This window comes from Rhinopithecus roxellana, chromosome 10 (assembly GCF_007565055.1).
Source record: "Rhinopithecus roxellana isolate Shanxi Qingling chromosome 10, ASM756505v1, whole genome shotgun sequence".
Classification (NCBI taxonomy): Eukaryota; Metazoa; Chordata; class Mammalia; order Primates; family Cercopithecidae; genus Rhinopithecus; species Rhinopithecus roxellana.
This window is the reverse complement of record NC_044558.1, coordinates 15,439,683-15,466,968: the sequence shown is the minus strand read 5'-3', so window position 1 is coordinate 15,466,968 and position 27,286 is coordinate 15,439,683. Positions and strand designations below refer to the sequence as shown.

General features: G+C 37.6%; 1 protein-coding gene across 6 annotated transcripts in view; it reads right to left on the bottom strand.

The window, feature by feature from the left end:
- Positions 1 to 27,286, bottom strand: part of ATF7IP (activating transcription factor 7 interacting protein) — a 139,598-nt gene that overhangs the window by 51,684 nt on the left and 60,628 nt on the right. For 4 of the 6 annotated variants that reach the window (XM_010368455.2, XM_010368454.2, XM_030938986.1 and 1 more), the window contains exons 3-6: positions 22,680 to 22,766; positions 20,822 to 20,967; positions 19,121 to 19,258; positions 4,209 to 4,274 (exon numbers count right to left, since the gene is read on the bottom strand). In XM_010368455.2, coding sequence (XP_010366757.1) covers positions 4,209 to 4,274; positions 19,121 to 19,258; positions 20,822 to 20,967; positions 22,680 to 22,766 — 437 coding nt within the window. The remainder of the gene's footprint in view (positions 1 to 4,208; positions 4,275 to 19,120; positions 19,259 to 20,821; positions 20,968 to 22,679; positions 22,767 to 27,286) is intronic. The other 2 variants (XM_010368456.2, XM_030938984.1) reach the window with 1 other exon arrangement.

Here is a 27,286-nt window from a genome sequence, read left to right as displayed (position 1 = left end):
AAGAGAAGACATTAGAACTGATGCTAAACGGAAAGGATTATAAGACACTACAATGAACAATTACATACCTGCAAACTTAATTACCTAGAAGAAGTAAATTCCTAAAAACACACAACCCACCAAGACTGAATTATTAAAAGTAAATAAATAAATCTGTAATTAGTAAGGAGATTTAATCAGTAATAGAAATCTCCTAACAAACAAAAGCCTAAGGTCAGGTGCAGTGGCTCACTTGAGGTCAGGAATTCAAGACCACCCTGGCCAAATGATGAAAGTCCATCTCTATTACAGATACAAAAATTAGCCAGACGCAGTGGTGCAGGCCTATTATTCCAGCTACTCAGGAGGCTGAGGCACACAAATCACTTGAACCAAGATCACACCACTGCACTCCAGCCTGGGTGACAGAGTGAGACTCTGTTGAAAATATAATAATAATAATTAATAAATAATAAATTTTAAAAATAAACAAAATTAACAAACAAAAGCCTAAGACCAGATGGCTTCACTGGAGGATACTACCAAACAATTAGTAGTATTCCAAGAGGAGTACTTCCAAGTATGAGTGCTCTCAAATTCCATTTATTAGGCAATCATTACCTTGATACCAAAGCTGAACGAAGATACTAAAACTACAGACAAATATCCCTGATGAATACTAATATAAAAATCCTCAAGAAAATATTAGCAAACCAAATTCAACAGCATGTTGAAAAGATTATACACCATGACCAAGTTGGTTTATCTGAGGAATGCAAGGATAGGTCGAGATATAAAAATCAATGTAACATAAGACACTAACAGAATAAAGGACAAGACCCACATGATCATCTTAATTGATGCAGCAAAAGAACTTGACAAAAGTCAACACCCTTTCGTGGAAAAAAATAAATAAAACACTCATCAAACCAGAAATGGAAACTATCTAAATTTAACAAAGGCCATACATGAAAACTCCACAGTTAACATCATACTCAATGGTGAAAAACTGAAAGCTTTCCTTCCAAGATAAGGAATTAAGCAAGCATGCCCACTGTTGCCACTTCTATTCAATATAGTACGGGAAATCCTAAACCAAACAATTATGCAAGAAAAAGAAATAAATTGCATCCAAATCAGAAAAAGAAGTATAATTATCTTTGTTCACAGGTGATATGATCTTATATGTAAAAACCCTAAAGACAACTGTTCAAACCTAAGCAAACTCAGCAATGTTGCAGGATACAAAATCAACCTGCAAAAATCAGTTGCATATCTACAAACTATAAAAAATACAAAAAAGAAATGAACAATATAATTTACAATAGCATCAAAAAGAATAAAATACTTAGGAATACACTTAACAAAGGGAGAAAACAATTATACAACAAAAACTACAAAACAATGTTGGAAAAAGTTTAAAGACACAAATAAGTGAAAAGACATCCTGTGTTCAAGGATTGGAAGACTTCTTATTGTTAAAATATCTGTATTACCCAAAGCAACCTGCAGATTCAGTGCAATCCCTATCAATACTGCAATAGTGGGTTTTGTTTTTGTTTTTGCTTTTTTCCAGAAAAAAATCCTAAAATTCATATGGAATCTCAAAGGATTTTGAATTGCCAAAACAATTTTGAAAAAGAACAAATCTGGAGGTTTCATACTTCCTGATTTGAAAACGTATTACATATTAGGCTAAGTTAAGTTGGCCAAGGGGGTAGGGGGTGGGGGAACCATACAAAATATATTACAAAGCTACAGTAATCAAAAAAAGTGAGGTGCTGGCACAAAAATAGAGACCAAAGGAACTGAATAGAGAGCTCAGAAATAAACTCACATATATGGTCAAATGATCTTCAATAAAACTGCCTAAACCACACAATGGGACAAGGACAGCCTCTTTAATAAATGGTGCTGGGAAAACTAGATATATACATGCAAGAGAATGAAGATGGACTCTTACAAAATATATAAAAATTAACTCAAAATTGACTAAAGATTTAAATGTAAGACCTAAAACTAAAAAATTCCTACAAGGAAACACAGGGAAAAAGTTTCATGACATTAGATTTGGCAATGATTATTTTGTACATGACACTAATAGCACAGGTAAGAAAAGCAAAAATAAACAGGACTGCATCAAACTTAACTTCTGTATATGAAAGGAAACAAGAGAAAAGGAAACAAATAATGCAAAAAAGTTGCAAATAATTTATATAAGGGTCAATATTCAGCATATATAAAGAATACCTACAACTTAGTAATAACAACAAAAATAAGGAACTTGATTTAAAAATCGGTAAAGAACCTGAAGAGATTTTTCTCCAAAGGAGATACATAAATGGCCAACAAGCATATGAAAAGATGTTCAACATCACTAGTCATTAGAGGAATGCAAATCAAAACCATAATGAGGTATCACATACATCCATGAGGATGGTCACTATCAAAAGAAGAGAAAATAACACGTTAGTGAGGTTTTGGGCAATCTGGAACTCTTGAGCATTACTGGTATAAATGTGAAATGGTACAGCCTCTATGAAGAACAGAATAGGGGCTCCTCAAATATCTAAAGGTATTACCATACAACCTAGTAACTCCTCTTTTGCGTATATATGCAAAAGAATTAAAAACAGGATCTCGAAGAGATAGCTGCGCTCCCATGTACACTGCAGCATTATTCAAAATAGCCCAAAGATAATAATGGCCCAAACGTCCATTGACAGATCAAACAATAAAAAAAATAAAACCACAAAAGGGTAGCATGAGGGAATCCACTTATGGTGATGTAACAATTTTATATCTTGACTGTGATGGGGGCTACATAAATCTATACATGTGATCAAACTGCATGGAAGCATAAACACTCACAAACAGACATGCATGCAACAATGAATTTTTACATACACATGTAAAAACTGGTAAAAAAAAAACTGTTAAGTCTATAAACTACTTAACAAAATTGTCAATTTCTTCACTTTGATACTGTACTATAGTGATAAGATTTCACCACTCGGTGAAGCTAGGGGAAGAGTTCATACGGCTCTACGTACTGTCGCTGCAAAAACAGGAAAGAATATATGAACATGCATCAGTACAGAAAACCTCTAGGAAAAATGATTACTATTTATTGGTATTGGCAATGTACTATGTGCCAGATAATGGAACTATCAAGATGAAGAAATGGAACTTGTTCAAATAAAAAAATTAAAAACAAAATTCAGTAGGAAAAGAAAATAAATCCAACTAAAAACTATAATGCAATATACAAAGACTATATTAAAATATGAATAATAAAGGAAATAACAGAAGAGTAGCAAAATTATAAACAAAGGAAAAATGAAGGAAACAACAAAAAGCAAAAGCCAGACTATGGAAGTCAATTTATGCTATAATGTTTGGACTTAATTGTATACTTTAAAAAATATTCAAACTGTTTAAGGCAATGAAGTAACTTAATCTAATCTCTGTATATTACAATTAAAGCATAAAAGGGGACTGACTACATGGGGAAGAAAGGGGAGAACAGGAACACTACAGGCAGTAGAATACTAAAATACTTTGGGGAAAATAGTAAGAGACCATACTGGGAAACTGACAAGAATGCAAAATGAAAGAAACAAGGTAAGACAAATCCCTGAAGCCTAATTTTAAAGATGGACAGAAAATACAGCTTCAAGAATTGCATAACCTAAGGGGCCAGGCATAAAGGCTCATGTCTGTAATCCCAGCACTTTGGGAGGCCAAGGTAGATGGACACCTGAGGCTGGGAGTTCGAGACCAGCCTGGCCAACATGGTGAAACCCTGTCTCTACTAGAAATACAAAAATCAGTCTGGCATGGTGGTGGGCACCTGTAATCCCAGGTACTTGGGAGGCTGAGGCAGGAGAATCAATTGAACTCGTGAGGCGGAGGTTGCAGTGAACAAACATGGTGCCACTGCAATCCAGTCTGGGTGACAGAGAGACTTCATCTCAAAAAAAAAAAAAAAAAAAAAAGAATTGCACAACCTAAAATAAAATATAAATGTTGATATATGGAAATAGTAAATGAGGATTTGAACGGGGTTCATTAGTTCTAGGGCTGAAGGCCCACAAATTACACACAGGAGTACACAGTATGAAAGCAAATTTCAGACTTGTAATACAGAGTTTCCTCCTAATTCAGCATTTCCTAAGATTACCACTTGGAGAGCTAATTATTAATTACGCAAGAATAGAAAACTTTACTTCATGTCTTTTCTTAAGATCTTCTTTGGCTGCTTCAAAGCGTTTGGTTAACCTGGCTATCTTGGCCTGAAAAAAAAAAAAAAAAGACAAACATGAATGGAAATCAAATAGTATTATAGCATTAAAAAAAAAACAAAACCATAAATATATAACAAGAAACCCGTAGAAAGCAGGATCCTCAGAAGACAGCTGAGCAAAGAAAATAAATTAAGCTGATTATAAAATATACACTTGGAAAATACAGTTATGACTAAAACTAAGTGACCCCTAAATTCAATACTCAGATGTAAACACTCTTAATTAGGTTAGCCTATTTCTTCCTCTAACTGTGAGTGTTGCTCACTTACCAGTACATTCCTGATTATGTAAGCCTGTGTTTTGTTATTTTTTTAACATAGTTGTAATCACACTTGATTTTCTCACCGAGAATTATAAAGTGGACATATCTGTAAGTCATAAAAGATCCCTTGCCAATACTACATATGGATGGATGTAAAGGCTTTACTGTGACACTTTTAACAGAAGTGTAGATGAATGTTCATATATTACTTTTTCATAAATTAAATTACACATTCTGTTAATCTTTAACAATGTGATAAAAACGTTACCTTGGCTAGGCATTGTGGCTCACACCTGTAATCCCAGCACTTTAGGAGGCCGAGGTGGGTGGATCACCTGAGGTCAGGAGTTCGAGACCAGCCTGGCCAAAATGGTGAAACCCCATCTCTACTAAAATTACAAAAATTAGCCATGGTGATGCGTGCCTGTAATCCTAGCTACTCAGGAGGCTGAAGCAGGAGAATAGCTTGAATCCAGGAGGCAGAGGTTGCAGTGAGCCAAGATGGCACCACTGCACTCCAGCCTGGGCAACAGAGTGAGACTCTGTCTCAAAAAAAAACAAAAAACAAAAAACAAACAAAAAAACCCATTACTTTGTTTGTGTCAACATGGTCAGTGAGGTTATTAATCATTTGTTGTGCTTATATAAACTCCCTGATCACATATTTTGCCTAAATACATATTGAAAGGAAATCTGAGAGAAAAAAAAGCAGAACAAAAATAAAAATAATCATTTCACCACATGAATATTTGGTTGTATTTCCTTTCAGTCTTTTACTAAGCATAGACGTAATATTCAACTGTTTCTGTTGCTGCTGCTGCTGAAGCCATTTTAAATTAAACATATTTTCTAGAAAATTACACTTCTGAGTGTATTCATGAGTCCCTGCCTAAGGAAGAGCTCTGCCAGAGAATTTCTTTTATCCAATAAGGGCATTCATTTCATAAAAATGAGAAAAAGTTATGATTTACTTTTAAAGTTTCTTTCAGAAAGCAGTCACTTCTAGAGGAGACCCCAAATCTGAAAATGTGCTTAAGTCCAATATTACAGCCTAGGCAATCAGTTACCTACGACTCTCAAAGGTAAAGATTCTCCTAAGGACTTAGTTATTTATGCATGTTATTAAGGCCCAAGATCATAAAGCATAATTTCACATCCTTAATATGGATTTACCTTTCTGATAACTAAAATATCTCATATAACTTTCTAAAAAGGTATACGGTGCAGTGGCTCACGCCTGTAATCCCAACACTTTGGAAGGCCAAGGTGGGTGGATGGGTGACAAAGCAAAACTCTCTCTCAAAAAAAAAAAAAAAAAGAAAAGAAAAAAAGAAAAGAAAGGTATATGGGAAGTATTTTCTGTACCCCAACTTATGCGAGAATGTCAATTTTCCTTTAGTCAAATTATCTAGGTGGGGCCAGGTGCAGTGGCTCACATCTGTAACACCAGCACTTTGGGAGGCCGAGACAGGTGGATCACAAGGTCAGGAGTTCAAGACCAGCCTGGCCAAAATGGTGAAACCCCATCTCTACTAAAAATACAAAACTTAGCCAGGTGTGGTGGCGCTCGCCTGTAGTCCCAGCTATTCGGGAGGCTGAGGCAGGAGAATTGCTTGAATCCAGGAGGCAGAGGCTGCAGTGAGCCAAGATCGCGCCACTGCACTCCGGCCTGGATGACAGAGCGAGACTCTGTCTCAAAAAAAAAAATTATCTAGGTGGTTATACTATAAATTGCACAGTATGTATAATGTTATTATTCTATTTTTACTTAAGCCCCCCCCCCCCAAAATCATCTTGTATATGTTACATGTATAGAAAAAGATCTACAAGGATACATTCCAAGGTTAAAAGTAGTCACCCCTGGAAGCTATGACTGGCAGAAAGTGGGAAAGAAAGTGAACTAAGGACCTCACTTTCACATCGTATAGATCTGTAGTATTCAAACTCTTTTTTAAAAGAATTATCATTTTAAAAATGAAACCAGTAGCAGAAAAACAAACTCAAAATGTGGACACTGATTTATAGTTTTCTGATATGTAATATTATAAAACAGAAAAATCAAAGAGCAGCCTTTTTGTTTTTACATAGGAAGCTGTACAATTCTTTTTTAATTATAATTCAAAATATCTGCCATACTGTGTCTAAGAATGGCTATTCTGGTAAATATTCTGAGACATTTTTTAAAAATGAATAAACAAGTCATTTTTGTAACTCCAGGAAGGTAATACTCTATCACATTGGGTTTTACTTGGGAAACTAGACAAACCAAGAATTTCATTGCATATGTACCTTTAGGAAATAATTCTGTCTACAAAAAACAGAAGGTTTCCTTAACATCAAGGTTGGCCTATAACAAAATATTGCTGCTCATAAAAGCAACTGAATAAACAGACCCACAGTTTCTATTATTTAAAACTGTCTCCATATTAGGCTGTCATAAACTTACTTCACTGATAGGGAACAGGAGCCGAGGTTGAAAGGAAAAAGTAAAATACACATTTTCAGTTAAATCTACTTAAAATGGCATTTTCTAAATCATAACCAATGGAATGTTATATTCCAGAGTGTGCTGACAGCTTTTCCATTTCCATAAGAAATCTAGTTGAAATTCCGAGTATTATGAATTTGAACTATACTGTGATTTGAGAGGAATCAAGTCCTCCTATCTAAGAGCACAGTACTATTGACTCCTGTTTTCTTGTTCTGTCCTTTTTCTTCATAATGGTCTTAATAATTTATTAAGTGCTTACTCATTTTTAAATAACTACCATATGTGAAACCTTTTTCTCATTATGTTTTCTAATTGGTTATTGTTGATGTAAGGAGAACTATTAGAATATGTTGTTCTTATATGAGGTAGTTGCTGTATTTCCTTCTTCATTCAACCGTTTGTCAACTGAATTCTACTGGGTTCCCACTTACCAATTGTTACTCATTTCTTTTTCCTGTCTCATTGTATTGCCCAAGACTAATACCAAATCTCTAAATAGCAGCGTCTATTAATAGGCATTGTCTCATTCTCAACTTTAGTAGATATATTTCCAATAATCCATTATTAAACATGATATTTACAACAGGATTCTGAAAGCAACCCTTCAAGAGACTCAAGGTATTTACCTCCTATGTTTTCCACGAATGACCAGTAAATTTTAACAAATCCGGATTTGGCATATACTGAGATGATCACAGTGTTTTTCATCTTTCTTACATTAGCAGAGTGACATATAATTGTTAATACGGAACCAGGCTTGCATTCATAAGAGAAATCTATGCTGGGGAATAAAACTAAGCTATGTTTTTTTCTCTTCTTGCGCTAGAGGTTTCACAGATGGGCTTACTTCATCAAATGGACATCTCATCTTTCTCCATACCCTGAAACAGTTTACATCACACAAGAATTATCTGTTCCTCAATGACTTGCCAGAATTATCTGGCAAAGCTTTCTGGGTTCCATGACTTCTTCAGAAATAAATCTTTGACTACAGTTTTGACAGAGTTCCTCAAAATCTAGCTTTCCTGATTCCTTTTCTGAGACACAGTCTCGTTCTGTTGCCCAGGCTGGAATGCAGGGGCACAATTTCGGCTAATTCCAACTTCTACCTCCCGGGTTCAAGAGATTCTCTTCCCTCAGCCTTGCTAGTAGCTGGGATTACAGGCATGTGCCATCACGCCAGGCTAATTTTTGTATTTGTAGTAGAGACGGGATTTCATCACTATGTTGGCCAGGCTGGTCTCAAACTCCTGACCTCAGCTGATCCACCTGTCTCAGTCTCCCAAAGTGCTGGGATTACAGGCATGAGCCATCGCAACCGGCCTCCTGCTTCCTTTTTATATACAACAGATTTCATTGGTACAAAGTTGTTAACATAAAAATGTTCTTAAAAGAATCTCTTCTGGATTTTGTCTTCTTTTCTAATCCTTGTGCAGTTTATTTGTACTTATTTTAATTCTAGGTCAAAGACTTATCAGACCAATAGAACAATTTGTCTCAGATGTATTCAACTGAACAATTTGTCCCCAGATAATTATACTAAAACCTATTAAGCCAAAAGTCAAAATATCATATTAGCTAATATCATATTAGCTAACGGGAAATTGTTCTGAAATATGCATAGATGTTAAGTGTAATCCCAAGGGTAACCACTAAGGAAAAAACTAGAAATATATATAAGAAGAGAAACAAGATGAAATCAAAATGATATGCTAGGAAAAAATCAATTGCAAAACAAGGCAGTAATGGAGAAAGTAGAAACAAAAAAGGTATCAGACATAGAAGAAATGACAAACTGCAGAAGTTTTTCCTTATTAGTAACTACTTTAAATGTAAATAAACTCCCTGATTAAAAAGCAGAGATTGGTGGGACTGATAATAAATCATGACCAAACTATATACCATCTGCAAGACTTCATCAAAATTTAAAACTTTTGTGCAACAAAAGGCATTATTAAGAAGTTGTAGACAAATTACAGAATGGGAGAAAATATTTGCAATCACATATCTAATAAGAGTTTGGTATCCTGGGCCGGGCGCGGTGGCTCACACCTGTAATCCCAGCACTTTGGGAGGCTGAGGTGGGCAGATCATGAGGTCAGGAGATCGAGACCATCCTGGCTAACACAGCGAAACCCCATTTCTACTAAAGACACAAAAAATTGGCTGGGCATGGTGACAGGCACCTGTAGTCCCAGCATGGGAGGCTGAGGCAGGAGAATGGCGTGAGCCCGGGAGGTGAAGCTTGCAGTGAGCTGAAATCGTGACACTGCACTCCAGCCTGGTGACAGAGCAAGACTCCTTCTAAAAAAAAAAGTTTAAAAAAAAAAAAGAGTTTGGTATCCAGAACATACAAATAATTCTTACAACTCAACAACAAAAAGGCAAAAAATCCAAACTAAAAATGGGCAAAGGACTTTAATAGGCATTTCTATAAACAAGTACATATGATTGATCAACAAGCACATGAAAAGATGATTAACATCATTTATCATTAGGGACACACAAATCAAAACCCTAATGAGACACCACTTCATACCATTCTGATGCTATAAGAAAAAAATGAAAGTAAAAATAACAAGTGTTGGTGAGGATGTGGAGAAATGGAACCCTCATACATTGCTGGTGGGAACAGAAAATGGTATAGCCACTGTGGACAACAGTTGGGTGATTCTTCAGTAAGTTAAACAAAGAATTACCATATGGCCCACAATTCCATACCTAGGTATATGCCTAAAAGATTTGAAAACAAGTATTCAAACAAATACTTGTATACAAGCTCAAAGCAGCATCAGTCACAATAGCTAAAAGTAGGAACAACCCAAATGCCATTCAAAGGATGAGTGCATAAACAAAATGTGGCATATACCACACATAATGGAATATTATTTAGCCCTAAGAAGGAATGAAGTACTGATACATGCTACAAACACAGATTAAGCTGGAAAACATGCTAAGTGAAAAGAGGCATGTGAAATATGCAAAATAGGTAAATCAATAGAGACAGCAGATTAGTGGTTGCTAAGGGCTAGTGTAAGAGGAAAAGAAGAGCAAGTGTTTAACGGGCAAAATGTTTCCTTTTGAGTTGACAAAAATGTTTTAAAATGCGCTCGATAGTGGTTGTATAAAATTGTGAATGTACTAAATAACAATGAATTGTATACTTTAAAACCGTTTGGTATCTGAATTTTATTTCCATAAAAAAACAAAACACTGGAACAAGACACAAAGAGATGGGAATTAAATTGGGCTTGGTAACATTTTAAAAATAATACAGTCAGGTCACATGATTACGGGTGCGTGAACAGGGGAAACAATATGAAGTCAAAAGGCTGGTATCAAAATACAATTAACATTAATAGTACTCCGTAGGCAGTGAAGCAACTGGTGGATATTAGAAAAAGTGGATTGAAAACTAAGAGATTAAAATTTAAAAATGTAAAAAATGAATACTGGTTTTACTGGTACACAATTGAGGAACTTGGACTATAAAGAGACTGAAGTAATCAGTATTCAGAAAAATTAGTACAATGCTTTGGAAGGACCAGCAAGAAGTTAAAAACTAGTACCAGAGTGCTCATATAAAAGGTGTTACTATACTCACGGAATTCGGTAATGATGGCCTAATGAAAAGTGAAAAGAATCGAGTCTCCAACTCCCAGCGCGAGCGACACAGAAGACCGGTGATTTCTGCATTTTCAACTGAGGTACTGGGGTCATCTCACTAGGGAGTGCCGGACAATCGGTGCTGGTCAGCTGCTGCAGCCTGACCAGCGAGAGCTGAAGCAGGGCGAGGCATCGCCTCACCTGGAAGCGCAAGGGGGAAGGGGGATCCGTTTTCCTAGCCAGGGGAACTGAGACACACAACACCTGGAAAATCGGGTAACTCCCACCCCAATACTGCGCTGTAAGCATACAGGCATTCCAGGAGAATATATCCCACACCTGGCCGGGAGGGTCCCACGCCCACGAAGCCTCCCTCACTGCTAACACAGCAGTCTGCCGCGATCTATCCGCAAGGCAGCAGCGAGGCTGGGGGAGGGGCGCCCGCCATTGCTGAGGCTTAAGTAGGTAAACAAAGCCGCTGGGAAGCTCGAACTGGGTGGAGCTCACAGCAGCTCAAGGAAGCCTGCCTGTCTCTGTAGTCTCCACCTCTGGGGACAGCGCACAGCTGAAGACCAACAGGGGAAGTAGCGGGAGCCGGTGCAGACGCGAACGACTCTGTCTGACAGCTTTGGGGAGAGCCGCGGATCTCCCAACGCGGAGGTTGAGATCTGAGAACGGACAGACTGCCTGCTCAGGTGTGTCCCTGACCCCTGAGTAGCCTAGCTGGGAGAAATCCCCCACTAGGGGCAGTCTGACACCCCACACCTCACAGGGTGGAGTACACCCCTGAGAGGACACTTCCAAAGGAAGAATCAGACAGGTACACTCGCTGTTCAGCAATATTCTATCTTCGGCAACCTCTGCTGCTGATACCCAGGCAAACAGGGTCTGGAGTGGACCTCAAGCAATCTCCAACAGACCAACAGAGAGTCCTTCTGACTGTCAGAAGGAAAACTATCAAACAGGAAGGACACCTATACCAAAGCCCCATCAGTTCGTCACCACCATCAAAGACCAGAGACAGATAAAACCACAAAGATGGGGAAGAAGCAGGGCAGAAAAGCTGGAAATTCAAAAAATAAGAGCGCATCTCCCCCTGCAAAGGAGCGCAGCCCATCACCAGCAACGGATCAAAGCTGGTCAGAGAATGACTTGGACGAGAGGAGAGAAGAAGGCTTCAGTCCATCAAACTTATCAGAGCTAAAGGAGGAATTACGTACCCAGCGCAAAGAAACTAAAAATCTTGAAAAAAGAGTGGAAGAATTGACAGCTAGACTCATTAATGCAGAGAAGATCATAAACGAAATGACAGAGATGAAAACCATGACACGAGAAATACGTGACAAATGCACAAGCTTCAGTAACCGACTCGATCAACTGGAAGAAAGAGTATCAGCGATTGAAGATCAAATGAATGAAATGAAGCGAGAAGAGAAACCAAAAGAAAAAAGAAGAAAAAGAAATGAGCAAAGCCTGCAAGAAGTATGGGATTACGTAAAAAGACCAAATCTACGTCTGATTGGGGTGCCTGAAAGTGAGGGGGAAAATGGAACCAAGTTGGAAAACACTCTTCAGGATATCATCCAGGAGAACTTCCCCAACCTAGTAGGGCAGGCCAACATTCAAATTCAGGAAATACAGAGAACGCCACAAAGATACTCCTCCAGAAGAGCAACTCCAAGACACATCATTGCCAGATTCACCAAAGTTGAAATGAAGGAAAAAATCTTAAGGGCAGCCAGAGAGAAAGGTCGGGTCACCCACAAAGGGAAGCCCATCAGACTAACAGCAGATCTCTCGGCAGAAACTCTACAAGCCAGAAGAGAGTGGGGGCCAATATTCAACGTTCTTAAAGAAAAGAATTTTCAACCCAGAATTTCATATCCAGCCAAACTAAGTTTCATAAGTGAAGGAGAAATAAAATCCTTTACAGATAAGCAAATGCTTAGAGATTTTGTCACCACCAGGCCTGCCTTACAAGAGACCCTGAAGGAAGCCCTAAACATGGAAAGGAACAACCGGTACCAGCCATCGCAAAAACTTGGCAAAATGTAAAGACCATCGAGGCTAGGAAGAAACTGCATCAACTAACGAGCAAAATAACCAGTTAATATCATAATGGCAGGATCAAGTTCACACATAACAATATTAACCTTAAATGTTAATGGACTAAATGCTCCAATTAAAAGACACAGACTGGCAAACTGGATAAAGAGTCAAGACCCATCAGTCTGCTGTATTCAGGAGACCCATCTCACATGCAGAGACATACATAGGCTCAAAATAAAGGGATGGAGGAAGATCTACCAAGCAAATGGAGAACAAAAAAAAGCAGGGGTTGCAATCCTAGTCTCTGATAAAACAGACTTTAAACCATCAAAGATCAAAAGAGACAAAGAAGGCCATTACATAATGGTAAAGGGATCAATTCAACAGGAAGAGCTAACTCTCCTAAATATATATGCACCCAATACAGGAGCACCCAGATTCATAAAGCAAGTCCTTAGAGACTTACAAAGAGACTTAGACTCCCATACAATAATAATGGGGGACTTCAACACTCCGCTGTCAACATTAGACAGATCAACGAGACAGAAAGTTAACAAGGATATCCAGGAATTGAACTCATCTCTGCACCAAGCGGACCTAATAGACATCTATAGAACTCTCCACCCCAAATCAACAGAATATACATTCTTCTCAGCACCACATCGCACTTATTCCAAAATTGACCACATAATTGGAAGTAAAGCACTCCTCAGCAAATGTAAAAGAACAGAAATTATAACAAACTGTCTCTCAGACCACAGTGCAATCAAACTAGAACTCAGGACTAAGAAACTCAATCAAAACCGCTCAACTACATGGAAACTGAACAACCTGCTCCTGAATGACTATTGGGTACATAACGAAATGAAAGCGGAAATAAAGATGTTCTTTGATACCAATGAGAACAAAGATACAACATACCAGAATCTCTGGGACACATTTAAAGCAGTGTGTAGAGGGAAATTTATAGCACTAAATGCCCACAAGAGAAAGCAGGAAAGATCTAAAATTGACACTCTAACATCACAATTAAAAGAACTAGAGAGGCAAGAGCAATCACATTCAAAAGCTAGCAGAAGGCAAGAAATAACTAAGATCAGAGCAGAACTGAAGGAGATAGAGACACAAAAAACCCTCCAAAAAATCAATGAATCCAGGAGTTGGTTTTTTGAAAAGATCAACAAAATTGACAGACCGCTAGCAAGGCTAATAAAGAAAAAAAGAGAGAGGAATCAAATAGATGCAATAAAAAATGATAAAGGGGATATCACCACTGACCCCACAGAAATACAAACTACCATCAGAGAATACTATAAACACCTCTACGCAAATCAACTAGAAAATCTAGAAGAAATGGATAATTTCCTGGACACTTACACTCTCCCAAGGCTAAACCAGGAAGAAGTTGAATCCCTGAATAGACCAATAGCAGGCTCTGAAATTGAGGCAACAATTAATAGCCTACCCACCAAAAAAAGTCCAGGACCAGATGGATTCACAGCTGAATTCTACCAGAGGTACAAGGAGGAGCTGGTACCATTTCTTCTGAAACTATTCCAATCCATAGAAAAAGAGGGAATCCTCCCTAACTCATTTTATGAGGCCAACATCATCCTGATACCAAAGCCTGGCAGAGACACAACAAAAAAAGAGAATTTTAGACCAATATCCCTGATGAACATTGATGCAAAAATCCTCAATAAAATACTGGCAAACCGGATTCAGCAGCACATCAAAAAGCTTATCCACCATGATCAAGTGGGCTTCATCCCTGGGATGCAAGGCTGGTTCAACATTCGCAAATCAATAAACGTAATCCAGCATATAAACAGAACCAAAGACAAGAACCACATGATTGTCTCAATAGATGCAGAAAAGGCTTTTGACAAAATTCAACAGCCCTTCATGCTAAAAACGCTCAATAAATTCGGTATTGATGGAACGTACCTCAAAATAATAAGAGCTATTTATGACAAACCCACAGCTAATATCATACTGAATGGGCAAAAACTGGAAAAATTCCCTTTGAAAACTGGCACAAGACAGGGATGCCCTCTCTCACCACTCCTATTCAACATAGTGTTGGAAGTTCTGGCTAGGGCAATCAGGCAAGAGAAAGAAATCAAGGGTATCCAGTTAGGAAAAGAAGAAGTCAAATTGTCCCTGTTTGCAGATGACATGATTGTATATTTAGAAAACCCCATCGTCTCAGCCCAAAATCTCCTTAAGCTGATAAGCAACTTCAGCAAAGTCTCAGGATACAAAATTAATGTGCAAAAATCACAAGCATTCTTATACACCAGCAACAGACAAGCAGAGAGCCAAATCAGGAATGAACTTCCATTCACAATTGCTTCAAAGAGAATAAAATACCTAGGAATCCAGCTTACAAGGGATGTAAAGGACCTCTTCAAGGAGAACTACAAACCACTGCTCAGTGAAATCAAAGAGGACACAAACAAATGGAAGAACATACCATGCTCATGGATAGGAAGAATCAATATCGTGAAAATGGCCATACTCCCCAAGGTTATTTATAGATTCAATGCCATCCCCATCAAGCTACCAATGACTTTCTTCACAGAATTGGAAAAAACTGCTTTAAAGTTCATATGGAACCAAAAAAGAGCCCGCATTGCCAAGACAATCCTAAGTCAAAAGGACAAAGCTGGAGGCGTCACGCTACCTGACTTCAAACTATACTACAAGGCTACAGTAACCAAAACAGCATGGTACTGGTACCAAAACAGAGATATAGACCAATGGAACAGAACAGAGTCCTCAGAAATAATACCGCACATCTACAGCCATCTGATCTTTGACAAACCTGAGAGAAACAAGAAATGGGGAAAGGATTCCCTATTTAATAAATGGTGCTGGGAAAATTGGCTAGCCATAAGTAGAAAGCTGAAACTGGATCCTTTCCTTACCCCTTATACGAAGATTAATTCAAGATGGATTAGAGACTTAAATGTTAGACCTAATACCATAAAAACCCTAGAAGAAAATCTAGGTAGTACCATTCAGGACATAGGCATGGGCAAGGACTTCATGTCTAAAACACCAAAAGCAACGGCAGCAAAAGCCATAATTGACAAATGGGATCTAATTAAACTAAAGAGCTTTTGCACAGCAAAAGAAACTACCATCAGAGTGAACAGGCAACCTACAGAATGGGAGAAAATTTTTGCAACCTACTCATCTGACAAAGGGCTAATTTCCAGAATCTACAAAGAACTCAAACAAATATACGAGAAAAAAACAAACAACCCCATCAAAAAGTGGGGAAAGGATATGAACAGACATTTCTCAAAAGAAGATATTCATACAGCCAACAGACACATGAAAAAATGCTCATCATCACTGGCCATCAGAGAAATGCAAATCAAAACCACAATGAGATACCATCTCACACCAGTTAGAATGGCAATCATTAAGAAGTCAGGAAACAACAGGTGTTGGAGAGGATGTGGAGAAATAGGAACACTTTTACACTGTTGGTGGGATTGTAAACTAGTTCAACCATTATGGAAAACAGTATGGCAATTCCTCAAGGATCTAGAACTAGATGTACCATATGACCCAGCCATCCCACTACTGGGTATATACCCAAAGGATTATAAATTAGTCTACTACAAAGACACATGTACACGTATGTTTATTGCGGCACTATTCACAATAGCAAAGACTTGGAATCAACCCAAATGTCCATCTGTGACAGACTGGATTAAGAAAATGTGGCACATATACACCATGGAATACTATGCAGCCATAAAAAAGGATGAGTTTGCGTCCTTTGTAGGGACATGGATGCAGCTGGAAACCATCATTCTTAGCAAACTATCACAAGAACAGAAAACCAAACACCGCATGTTCTCACTCATAGGTGGGAACTGAACAATGAGATCACTTGGACTCGGGAAGGGGAACATCACACACTGGGGTCTATCATGGGGAGGGGGGAGGGGGGAGGAGGGAGGGATTGCATTGGGGAGTTATACATGATATAAATGATGAATTGATGGGTGCTGACGAGTTGATGGGTGCAGCACACCAACATGGCATAAGTATACATATGTAACAAACCTGCACGTTATGCACATGTACCCTAGAACTTAAAGTATAATAAAAAAAAAAAAAAAAAAAAAAAAAAAAAAAAAAAAAAAAAAAAAAAAAAAAAAAAAAGAAAAGTGAAAAGAATCGAGATTTTTTTTTTCTAGGAAATAATCAAGTTGTAACTTGGCAACTACTGTGTATATGAAATGACTGAGGGATCGGTTTCCAAGAATTCAAGAGCTGCCAATAAGAGGAACAATGGGAAGATTTTCCTGCAAGAGTTTTCCAAGAATTCAGAAATTGTCAGTAAGAGGAACTTTTGCAGAGAAGCTGATTGGCTTGGTGTTAGATAGATTCAAATTCTGAGACTACAAGCAACACCTAAATACAAATTTAAATGTTAAGAAATCTGGGCCAGGCGCGGTGGCTCAAGCCTGTAATCCCAGCACTTTGGGAGGCCGAGACGGGCGGATCACGAGGTCAGGAGATCGAGCCCATCCTGGCGAACATGGTGAAACCCCGTCTCTACTAAAAAATACAAAAAACTAGCCGGGTGAGGTGGCGGGCGCCTGTAGTCCCAGCTACTCGGGAGGCTGAGGCAGGAGAACGGCGTAAACCCGGGAGGCGGAGCTTGCAGTGAGCTGAGATCCGGCCACTGCACTCCAGCCTGGGCGACAGAGTGAGACTCCGTCTAAAAAAAAAAAAAAAAAAAAAAAAAAAAAAAAAAAAAAAAGAAATCTGGATTGCACCTTATGTGTGAGATGATAGGTGTCAAAAACTCAGGTTTTAGTATATATGTATGTATGTATCTATGTATGTATGTATTTATTTTGGAGACAGAGTCTCACTCTGCTGCCCAGCCTGGAGTGCAGTAGCACGATCTCAGCTCACCACAACCTCCACCTCCTGGGTTCAAGCAATTCTTATGCCTCAGCCTCCCAAGTAACTGGGACTACAGGCACGCACTACCACACCCGGCTAATTTTTTGTATTTTTAGTAGAGACAGGGTTTCACCATATTGGTCAGGCTGGTCTCGAACTCCTAGACTCAAGAGATTCACCCTCCTAGGCTTCCTAAAGTGCTGAGCTCACAGGCGTGAGCCACTACGTCCAGCCAAAAACTCAGGTTTTAAAAACACAATTTCATAGTTGCACCCATGGGTGTGATGAGAAACAATGAATAAAATTATTCTTTCAAATCTTCAAGCATTTTCAAATTTAATTCAAAAGTTTGAACAGTAATAGTAAAATGAAGTTTAATAATTAGGTCAGTCTGGGAGATACACTTAAATTCTAATCCTATTTAGCTAAAATTTCATTCATAATGGAAAAAGTGATTTAACTTCTATGGGCCACTTTTCCCTCATTTGCAAAATTAGGGCCTATACATGGTTTACCACTCAGCATCTTTGGGATATGCTCATATATAAAATAACCCAATAGGAAACATATATTTACTTACGACAGAATGAATGTACTGATTCAAATACTAGCTTCTTAGCTTTGGAATAAAGTAGATTACTACAGCACATTACTGTGTGCTCATTTCAGCTGACCAGAAGCTCTGGTATTGTATGTTAAGATATAGTTGTACTTAATAAAAAATGCAAAGTAGGAATTAATAAATATGTGTTATTAAACTAACATCTTTAAAACATAAGGTCCACGAAAGGAGGTAGATTAACATAAAAAGAATCCCTAACAAATATTATTTAGTACTTATTACAGCATGCTAAATGACAGCCTTCCTTTAGTGACTGGAAAACAAAGTACGAAGCACTAAGTTAGATCCAGTAATTTCTGAGTCTCTGTTATGGTTTGAACTGTGTCCCCTAGAAGTTCACATATTGAAGTCTAAACTTCCAGTATTTCAGACTGTGACCTTATTTGTAAAGGTCACTGCAAAGGTAATTAGTTAAGATGAAGTTATGTTGGAGTATAGTGGGCCCCTACTCCAATGACTGGTGTCCTTGTAAAATGGGGAAATTTACAAACAGACACACATACAAGGACAACACCATGAAAGATAAAGCCAGAGATCAGGGTGATGTTTCTACAATCCCAAAGAATTGTCCGCAAACCAACAGAAGTTCGCGTAAAGGCATAGAACAGATTCTTCCTCACAGCACAGCCCTCAAAAAGAACCTACACTACTGACACCTTGATCTTCAACTTCTAAATATTTCTACTGTTTAAACCACTCAGTTTATTGCACTTTCTTTACAGCAGCCCTAGCAAACTAAACAAACTCCTTTTACTTCTTATATTTAGAATTTAAATGTATATTATAGTCAATCTCAAATACATATCTCAGAAAATAAGTTATAAAAACAATGACAAACAGAGTACAATTCAAGTCAATGTACAAACCTGTAGTTCAGTGAGAACTGTTTTATGCCTCTTGTTACATTCAATCTTTTCCACTCGTGTTTTCAATTCTGCCAAAGTCTTATCAAATACAGCACACTGCAGCGCACACAATTTTTCTTCCAGCAACCACTGTATAACCTAAAGAAACAAATATTCCTTCATTATGCCAAGAAGGCATTCCAACAAGCAATAAACAGTAAATATTCTTAAGTACCAAGAAGACAGTAACGATAAATTAACTAAATGAATAAAACATGCTAAAATCTGTAACACAATACTATCTGCTAAAATCCTCTACTTATATATATATATAATCTACTTCAAGAGGGTAACACATACTAAAAATAGAAAATTTCCAGAGAGTAAACTTTTGAAAAATTTCCATATTCTCATTGTGGGTCCACAACGAAGACACTGGCACATATCCATGAACCATACTTGAGTAACACTGTTCTAAAGAAGTAAACTCTCAGGAAACCTCAGTTTTCAAAATTTTTCACATAGCTACCTTCATAATTCTAACAGCTCTATAAGAAAGACTGAATAGGCATTATTATCTCCATACGTCAAATAAAAAGAAACTAGGGGAAAAAACAACACTGAGAGTTTCTACTGCCACACTATTCTTTTTTCTACAAAGTGCAAACATGTATGCCATATTTTAATTAAAGAATGTTGTCCTAAAACATTGATTGTAAAATGTCATCCTTAAATATATAAGACCTTGAAAAACTAGTTATCATCGAAGTTTAATATTCCTCTCTAAGAAAAGCATTTGTACAAACATTTGTGAATACATGTTGAAAAACATATAAAATACTGAATATTTTCATTATTTCTATCTCTAGTCGAACAGATGTAAGGAGAATTTCAAACTCCATACTTTAGTCCTTTCTCTAGTCCTTTTAAAACCCTGTCTCTACCACTTTTATACTAACCCTAAAGTACACAATAAAGAGTTTAGAATGTAGAGACTTACAACCATGAAACCAGCTTTATAAAGATTAAAATGTTAACATTTAAAACTCTAACATTTCCTTTTCACAGTAACATGAAGTTCAATATGAGAAGGAAAAAGGAAAGCTGAAAAACAACATTCAGTTTTGTTACCAAAGCAAATAAATAAAAATGTTACCTTCTCTCCCTTCTGTTTTGATAATCATAAGTATTTTTTTTAAAAAAGATGTAGCCAAAAAGAAGTCAGAAGGAATTTTAAAATTACATTATCAAGGATAGTAATAGACTTATTTATTTATTATTTTTTAAGATGGAGTCTTGCTCTGTCGCCCAGGTTGGAGTGAAGTGGTGTGATCTTGGCTCACTGCAACCTCCACCTCCCAGGTTCAAGTGATTCTCCTGCCTCAGCCTCCCAAGTAGCTGGGATTACAGGCACCCACCACAACATCCAGCTAATTTTTGTATTTTTAGTAGAGTCAGACTTTCACCATGTTGGTCAGGCTGGTCTCAAACTCCTGACTTCAGGTGATCCGTCCACCTCAGTCTCCCACAGGGTTGGGATGATAGGGGTGATCCACCACATCTGGCCAGTAATAGACTTTAAAAGCTCAACCACTTTCTTCAAGTTCTTTCTTTCTATGATAAACCACATTAGGTCAATAAAATACAGAATAATGTCAGAAACCTAGAAGACAGTGGTGCTACTTATTCAATATGGTTTATAACTTATAATTGACACAATACCTTTTGAAGTTTCTGGTTAATGTCTCCTTTGGCTGTAATCTTTACTTGAAATTCTGCCTCATATTCTTCTTCCATATATCGACGACGTTTAGACTGTACATTGTCCATGTCTTCTGATTTAGAACGTTTTCGTCTGGAAAATTCATCTGAGAAGAAAAACCACAATGATCACACTCAGGTGTTTTTTTTATAGTTCTTAATGCATATTATCCATCCTCAGCAAAATATGATTTCTATCACAATAGCCTTCTCAACCAACTATTTTGTAAATTGTTTCGGAGACCAGAAAAGTAGGTATATAAGCTTTTAGCTTTAAACTTCAAATGACTTTCAATATACTAAATAAGAACTTCCTAATGGTCAAGCAATGCATACTTTGAACACAGAATTTCCTTGAAATCTTCACATTAAGGAGAACTGCCTCACAATTGTGTCATGAAGAAGGTAGATGAAATCATCTCATATTCATTCGTGTAACTAAATGTCACAGTGCACATGAATCCTCTGACAAAATACAGTATTCATTATCATGTCAGATTTTTAACTACGCACAGCTTTATTTATTCTTCTTCCTCCATAAGTATAGGAAAAATTCTTAATCATCAGCCTTACAAAACTACCATAGTAATAGTTATTCTTAACATATCCTAATGAATTTCAAATACAAATAAAATTAATGTCATTAAAAGTACATTTATAAAGAATAGAGACTAGAAGACCTCACTTAGAAAATTTGTTTCAAGTGCTGTTAATATTCATGAGATCATAAGCAAATTGTATCTGGTTTCTTCAATATCTAAAAAAATTAAAACACTAATATCTTCACACTTTTTAAATGCAAATGCTCTTATGTGACCATGCTTATCCCTCTGTATATATCTGTATCTATGTGCCTACTTTTAAATCCACTCTATTCCACAATTTCTCTTATAACCTTAACTTACCCATGGTCACACATGGATAGCAGCATGACAGGAGAGTTACTGAACCCAGCTTTCTTGACTTCTAGTCCAATGATCTTTCTATAAACCTAAGGACACGCAGTCCACCATTTCCCTCCCTTCCCATAAAGCTGAAGAACCTTCCCTTTCCCTTTTCCTTCTTTCCTTCCTTCCCTCTTTTTTCCTCTCTCCCTCCCTCCCTCCATCCCTTCCTCCCTCCCTCTCTCTCTCTCTCTCCCACACAAGGTGCCCCACTCTGTCACCCAGGCTGGAGTACAGTGGCTCAATCACTAATCATTGCTCACTGGAACTTCAAATTCCTGGACTCAAGCAATACTCTCACTGCAGCCTCCCAAATAGCTGGGACTACAGGTGTGTGCCACCATGCCTGGCTAATTCAAATATTTTTTCTGCAGGGACAGGTTCTTGCTATGTCACCCAGGCTGGTCTTACATTCCTGGCCTCAAGCAATCCTCCCATCTTGGCCTCCCAAAGTGCTGGCATTACAGGTGTGAGCCACTACATCCGGCCCCATGAAGATAAAGAACCTTAAGTAAACTAAAATACATCTTTCCATTTACTTATGTTAGCCCATACAAAATTCTTGTGGTTTCATTCTCTGAACATAAATGTAAAACAATTTTTATCTCAAAACAGTCAGTACCTTAGCAAATTTTAAGCTAAATCTTTCTGAGGAACAATAAAAAGTATAAACAAAATAAAATATTGAAGTGCATGAAACATACTTTCAGAAATCCTTCAGTTAGCCATCAACAAAATGGTATAGTTGTGGCTTACTTAAATTGCAAAATTTTACAATTATTTCATGGGCAAAAAAGAATATTACATGGTTATAAATATAGAAACAATGAATTATTATTTTTCAACCCAGTTCAAGTTTGTTTATACACGCATACTTTTCTCAGAAGGTCTTTCATCTTCTTCATGTATTACTTGCTCTTCTTCCTCAGGTTTGCTGTCCTTTTCATTACTTTCTACTTCTGCTGTTAACAAATATAGAAAAGAAAAGTCTTACTTCTACTGGAATTCGTAACAGCTCACTAACTTACATTTTTAGTCACTCTCCAGTTACAAAACTAACCTTTTATGAAATCAGAGTCCCAAAATGTTAAAATTTGGGGAGGGAAAAAGGGCAGCAGGAACTGGTCGAATGAATGACTAAGTCCACATTCAACTGTTCTGCAATTCACAACAAACTCAACACAGGATTTAATCTTAATATAGATTTTAAGTAACTTAAAAAAAATTAATAATTTTCTGTCACCAATAACATTAATAAAATGTGAAAATAACTGCTGTAGAGCATTTTGATTCCTCTACATTCAACAATTAAAACTAAAATAGTGCCTGTGACAATTATCAAAAAAATTCCAAAGTACTGGAGAATTCAAAACACCTAATATGTTGAACATATAGGTTGAATCATTAAGTTACTTTAATGCTATGGTATAGAGAGTTCATAAACAAGGAATGGAAAGGCTATCCCAAATATAAGAAAAACTTTAAACATATACATACTTTGATAACAGTGCCAACAACTGAGCTGGGTGCTTAATATAGTTATCACATAGCCACAATATAATCTCACACTGTAAACTATTTTTTATCTTCACATAAATGAGGAAGACATTCAGAAAGGTTAATTTTCTTTTCTTTTCTTTTTTTTTTTTTGAGACTGAGTTTCACTCTTGTCGCCCAGGCTGAAATGCAGTGGGGCGATCTTGTCTCACTACAACCTCCACCTCCTGGGTTCAAGCGATTCTCCTGCCTTAGGCTCCTGAGTAGCTGGGATTACAGGCACCCGCCACTATGTCCGGCTAATTTTTTTGTTTGTTTGTTTGTTTTGAGATAGAGTGTCACTCTGTCGCCAGGCTAGGGTGCAGTAGCATGATCTCGGCTCACTGCAACCTCCACTTCCCAGGTGCAAGTGATTCTCCTGCCTCAGCCTCCCGGGTAGCTGGGACTACAGGCGCCCGCCACCAGGCCCAGCTAATTTGTATTTTTAGTAGAGACGGGGTTTTACCATGTTGGTCAGGACGGCCTTGATCTCCTGACCTCGTGACCCACCTACCTCGGCCTCCCAAAGTGCTGGGATTACAGGCATGAGCCACTGCACCCAGCCTAATTTTTTGTATTTTTAGTAGAGACAGGATTTCACCATGTTGGGCAGACTGGTCTCGAACTCCTGACCTCAGGTGATCTTCCCACCTCAGCTTCCCAAAGTACTGGGATTACAGGCGTGAGCCACTGCCACTGGCCCAGAAGGGTTAATTTGCATGAGTCATATAAAATGTAACAACTGAAGAGTGCTGCCAAAAGATACTGCCAAAAATGTCTATGCAATTATATTAAATAAAATCCAAGAGGTACCAAAATGTTCTTTTGGTCAATGTCTCTTCAATTAACCTACTCATTAAATGAGGAATAAGGGAGCTACAAACAAAAAAAATCACTAAGATGTTTGACTTCTATTTTTCCCCTTATGTCATTGCAACTTGCTTCTCAGTGGCTTCAATAAAGCATACTATGTTTCATCATGTTCTGCAACTAATATTAAATAAACAATCATAAAGTATATCATGCTATATAAAGATTCTGATACGACATTTCTTCTCCAATCATCAGGGTTTTAATCACAACAGCCCTAATAGCAAAAGTCAAAGGTTAAAAAAATTTAAAAGATACTTTAGGTGAAAATATGCAGGGAAAAGGATCATGGATGAACACCTATTAAGGTGCTAGAAGTATTTTTTTCACTCTAAGATAAACAGTAAGCTAACACAGTACACAGGATTACTAAAACTATTTTTGAACTTTAAAATAAATTATTTGAAAATTAACTCTCCATTTACTACCCTTTGCTCATTTTAAGTGTTTTAAGACCTCATCTCTCAACTTCAGTTTCAGTGAAATAAAAATTTATGTTTGCTTTCTTGTAAACAGATCACGAACTCATTAAAACACATTCTTTCTCTATATATTTTTCCATATTTTCCTGATTTTAATACTGAGTGTTGGTAACTCCTGAGCTTCCTAGTCCCCAGAGTTTCCAGAGAGAGAGAGTAACTGGGTTGCTTGAGATAAAAGGTTTACATAGTCTTTATTTAGCAAATCCTCACATCGCACAAAGCACAAAATTAGCCATGGCTCCAATTAGAGTGACTCCAAGTCAGAGCATCCAGAACACAGCAGAGTAAATTGGCCTGGTATGGTTTGTCTCTTTTATACACATGTCAGTTTCCTCTCCATATGTCAAGCTCAGCTTGAGATTTCTTCATCTTTTTCAAAAACCTCCTCCTATTACCCAACTCCCAGTTTCCAGATATGCTTAGAAGATATTACTGGATGCCCAACACTTAAAACACGCAGGATTCACAGAATTAAAATATATTCTAGAGTTTTACGTAACGGAAAGAACTTGGGATTTAAAAAATCGTAGTAACAGATTCTACAGAGACGGGTAGGGCCTTATATTTCTTTAATTTTATTTTGTTCACAAAGTCTAAAGAAAACCTGAGAATGGGTCTCCTTCAATCCAGAGTAATAATCCAAGGCCCTTCTTACACAGACAACTTTAGACATAATTTCAGGTAGTTCCTGGGACTCCTGACATTCACCCAAATAGTAGGTTAAGAATGTCTTTTTTACTGCCGGGTGCGGTGGCTCACGCCTGTAATCCCAGCACTTTGGGAGGCCGAGGCGGGCGGATCACAAGACCAAGAGATCCAGAGCATCCTGGCTAACATGGTGAAACCCTGTCTCTACTAAAAATATAAAAAATTAGCTGTGCGTAGTGGCACATGCCTGTAGTCCCAGCTACTCGGGAGGCTGAGATAGGAGAGTCGCTTGAACCTGGGAGGCAGAGCTTGCAGTGAGCTGATACCGCGCCACTGCACTCCAGCCTGGGCGACAGAGCGAGACTCCATCTCCAAAAAAAAATAAATAAATAAATAACAATAATGTCTTTTTTAGAATCTGTCCTTACTTACAGGTAACTTTCCGTTATAAGTCCTCTGATTTTCTTGAGTATAGCCTTATCACAATTTGGCAAATTTTCATAGTTCCATGTGTGATATTCTTTCCTTTCAAGCAAACTAGACAGCTCATTAAGGGCAGATACCAGATCTCATAATTCTGGTAGTACCAAAACTTTGAGAAATAGCTGAGACAAATTAGATGTTTAATATCTATTAGAAGACTACTACCTTTAATAAGGTTCCACTAAGTAAAAGTAGAAAACTGTGTTTTTAAAGGATTACAAAATAGAATTTACATTAGGGGACTTAGTTTCCCATTTCCCTTAGTTCTGTAAGTATAGAATTATACTTTATAGAACTTTATTCTAAGGAAAAATGGAAGACCATTTTTCTAAAACCATTGCCTTAGATCAGAGATTGGCAAATCTTTTTTTGTAAGTGGCCAAAAAATAGGTATTTTCAATCTTGCGGGCCACAAGACCTCTGACATAACCACTTAATTCCGTCCTTGTTGCAGGAATCAGCAATAAGTGCTATGTGACATGTAAACAAATTACCATAGCTATGTTTCAGTAAAATTTTGTTATAAAAACAGGGCTCACAGGCCAGTCTACTCCATTCCTGATTTCGATTACTGGTTCCATGAAAATATTTATAACAAAACAAGAAATTCCTACAGACTAATTAAAGACAATATTCATCAGAAAAATGGGCAAAGGAGATGAACAGGCAATTCATAGATAAGGAACTACAAAAGGCCAATAAACATACAAAGATTCTTAACCTAACAAATCTATCAGAAAAATGAGGCATGACTGGTAATGTGACTTTTCCAGACATTTTGTATTAGTTTTATTTAACCAATATAGAGTGGCAAATAATGCATCCTATGTGAATTTTTGTGCTCTCTTTAAAAGCAAAACCTAGGGGGGATGTCACTTTTTTTTATTTTTATTTTTTGAGATGGGGTCTGGCTCTGTCGCCCAGGCTGGAGTGCAGTGGTCGGATCTCAGCTCACTGCAAGCTCCGCCTCCCAGGTTTACGCCATTCTCCTGCCTCAGCCTCCTGAGTAGCTGGGACTACAGGCACCCGCCACCTCGCCCAGCTAATTTTTTGTATTTTTTAGTAAAGACAGGGTTTCACTGGGTTAGCCAGGATGGTCTCGATCTCCTGACCTCGTGATCCACCTGTCTCAGCCTCTGAAAGTCACATTTTATTATATCCAATTCTGCCCCTCCCATTCTCTCTGAAACCCAAATCAGGTTTTCCACTCCACCATTCACCAAAACTGCCCCTTGGTAAAAGTCACCAATGATCTCCAGATTGTTAAATACTTCTCTTCCATCTTATGAGCACACACAGCAGCATTTGATATAGTAAACGGTTACCTTATTTCCTCCTCAAAACAGTGTCTTTACTTGGCTTCTGAAACACCAAAATCTCTCCATTTTCTTTCTACCTCAAGGGCTGCTCTTTCTCAGCTCCTTTGTTGGTTCTTCCTCATCTCCCCAACCACTAAACACTGA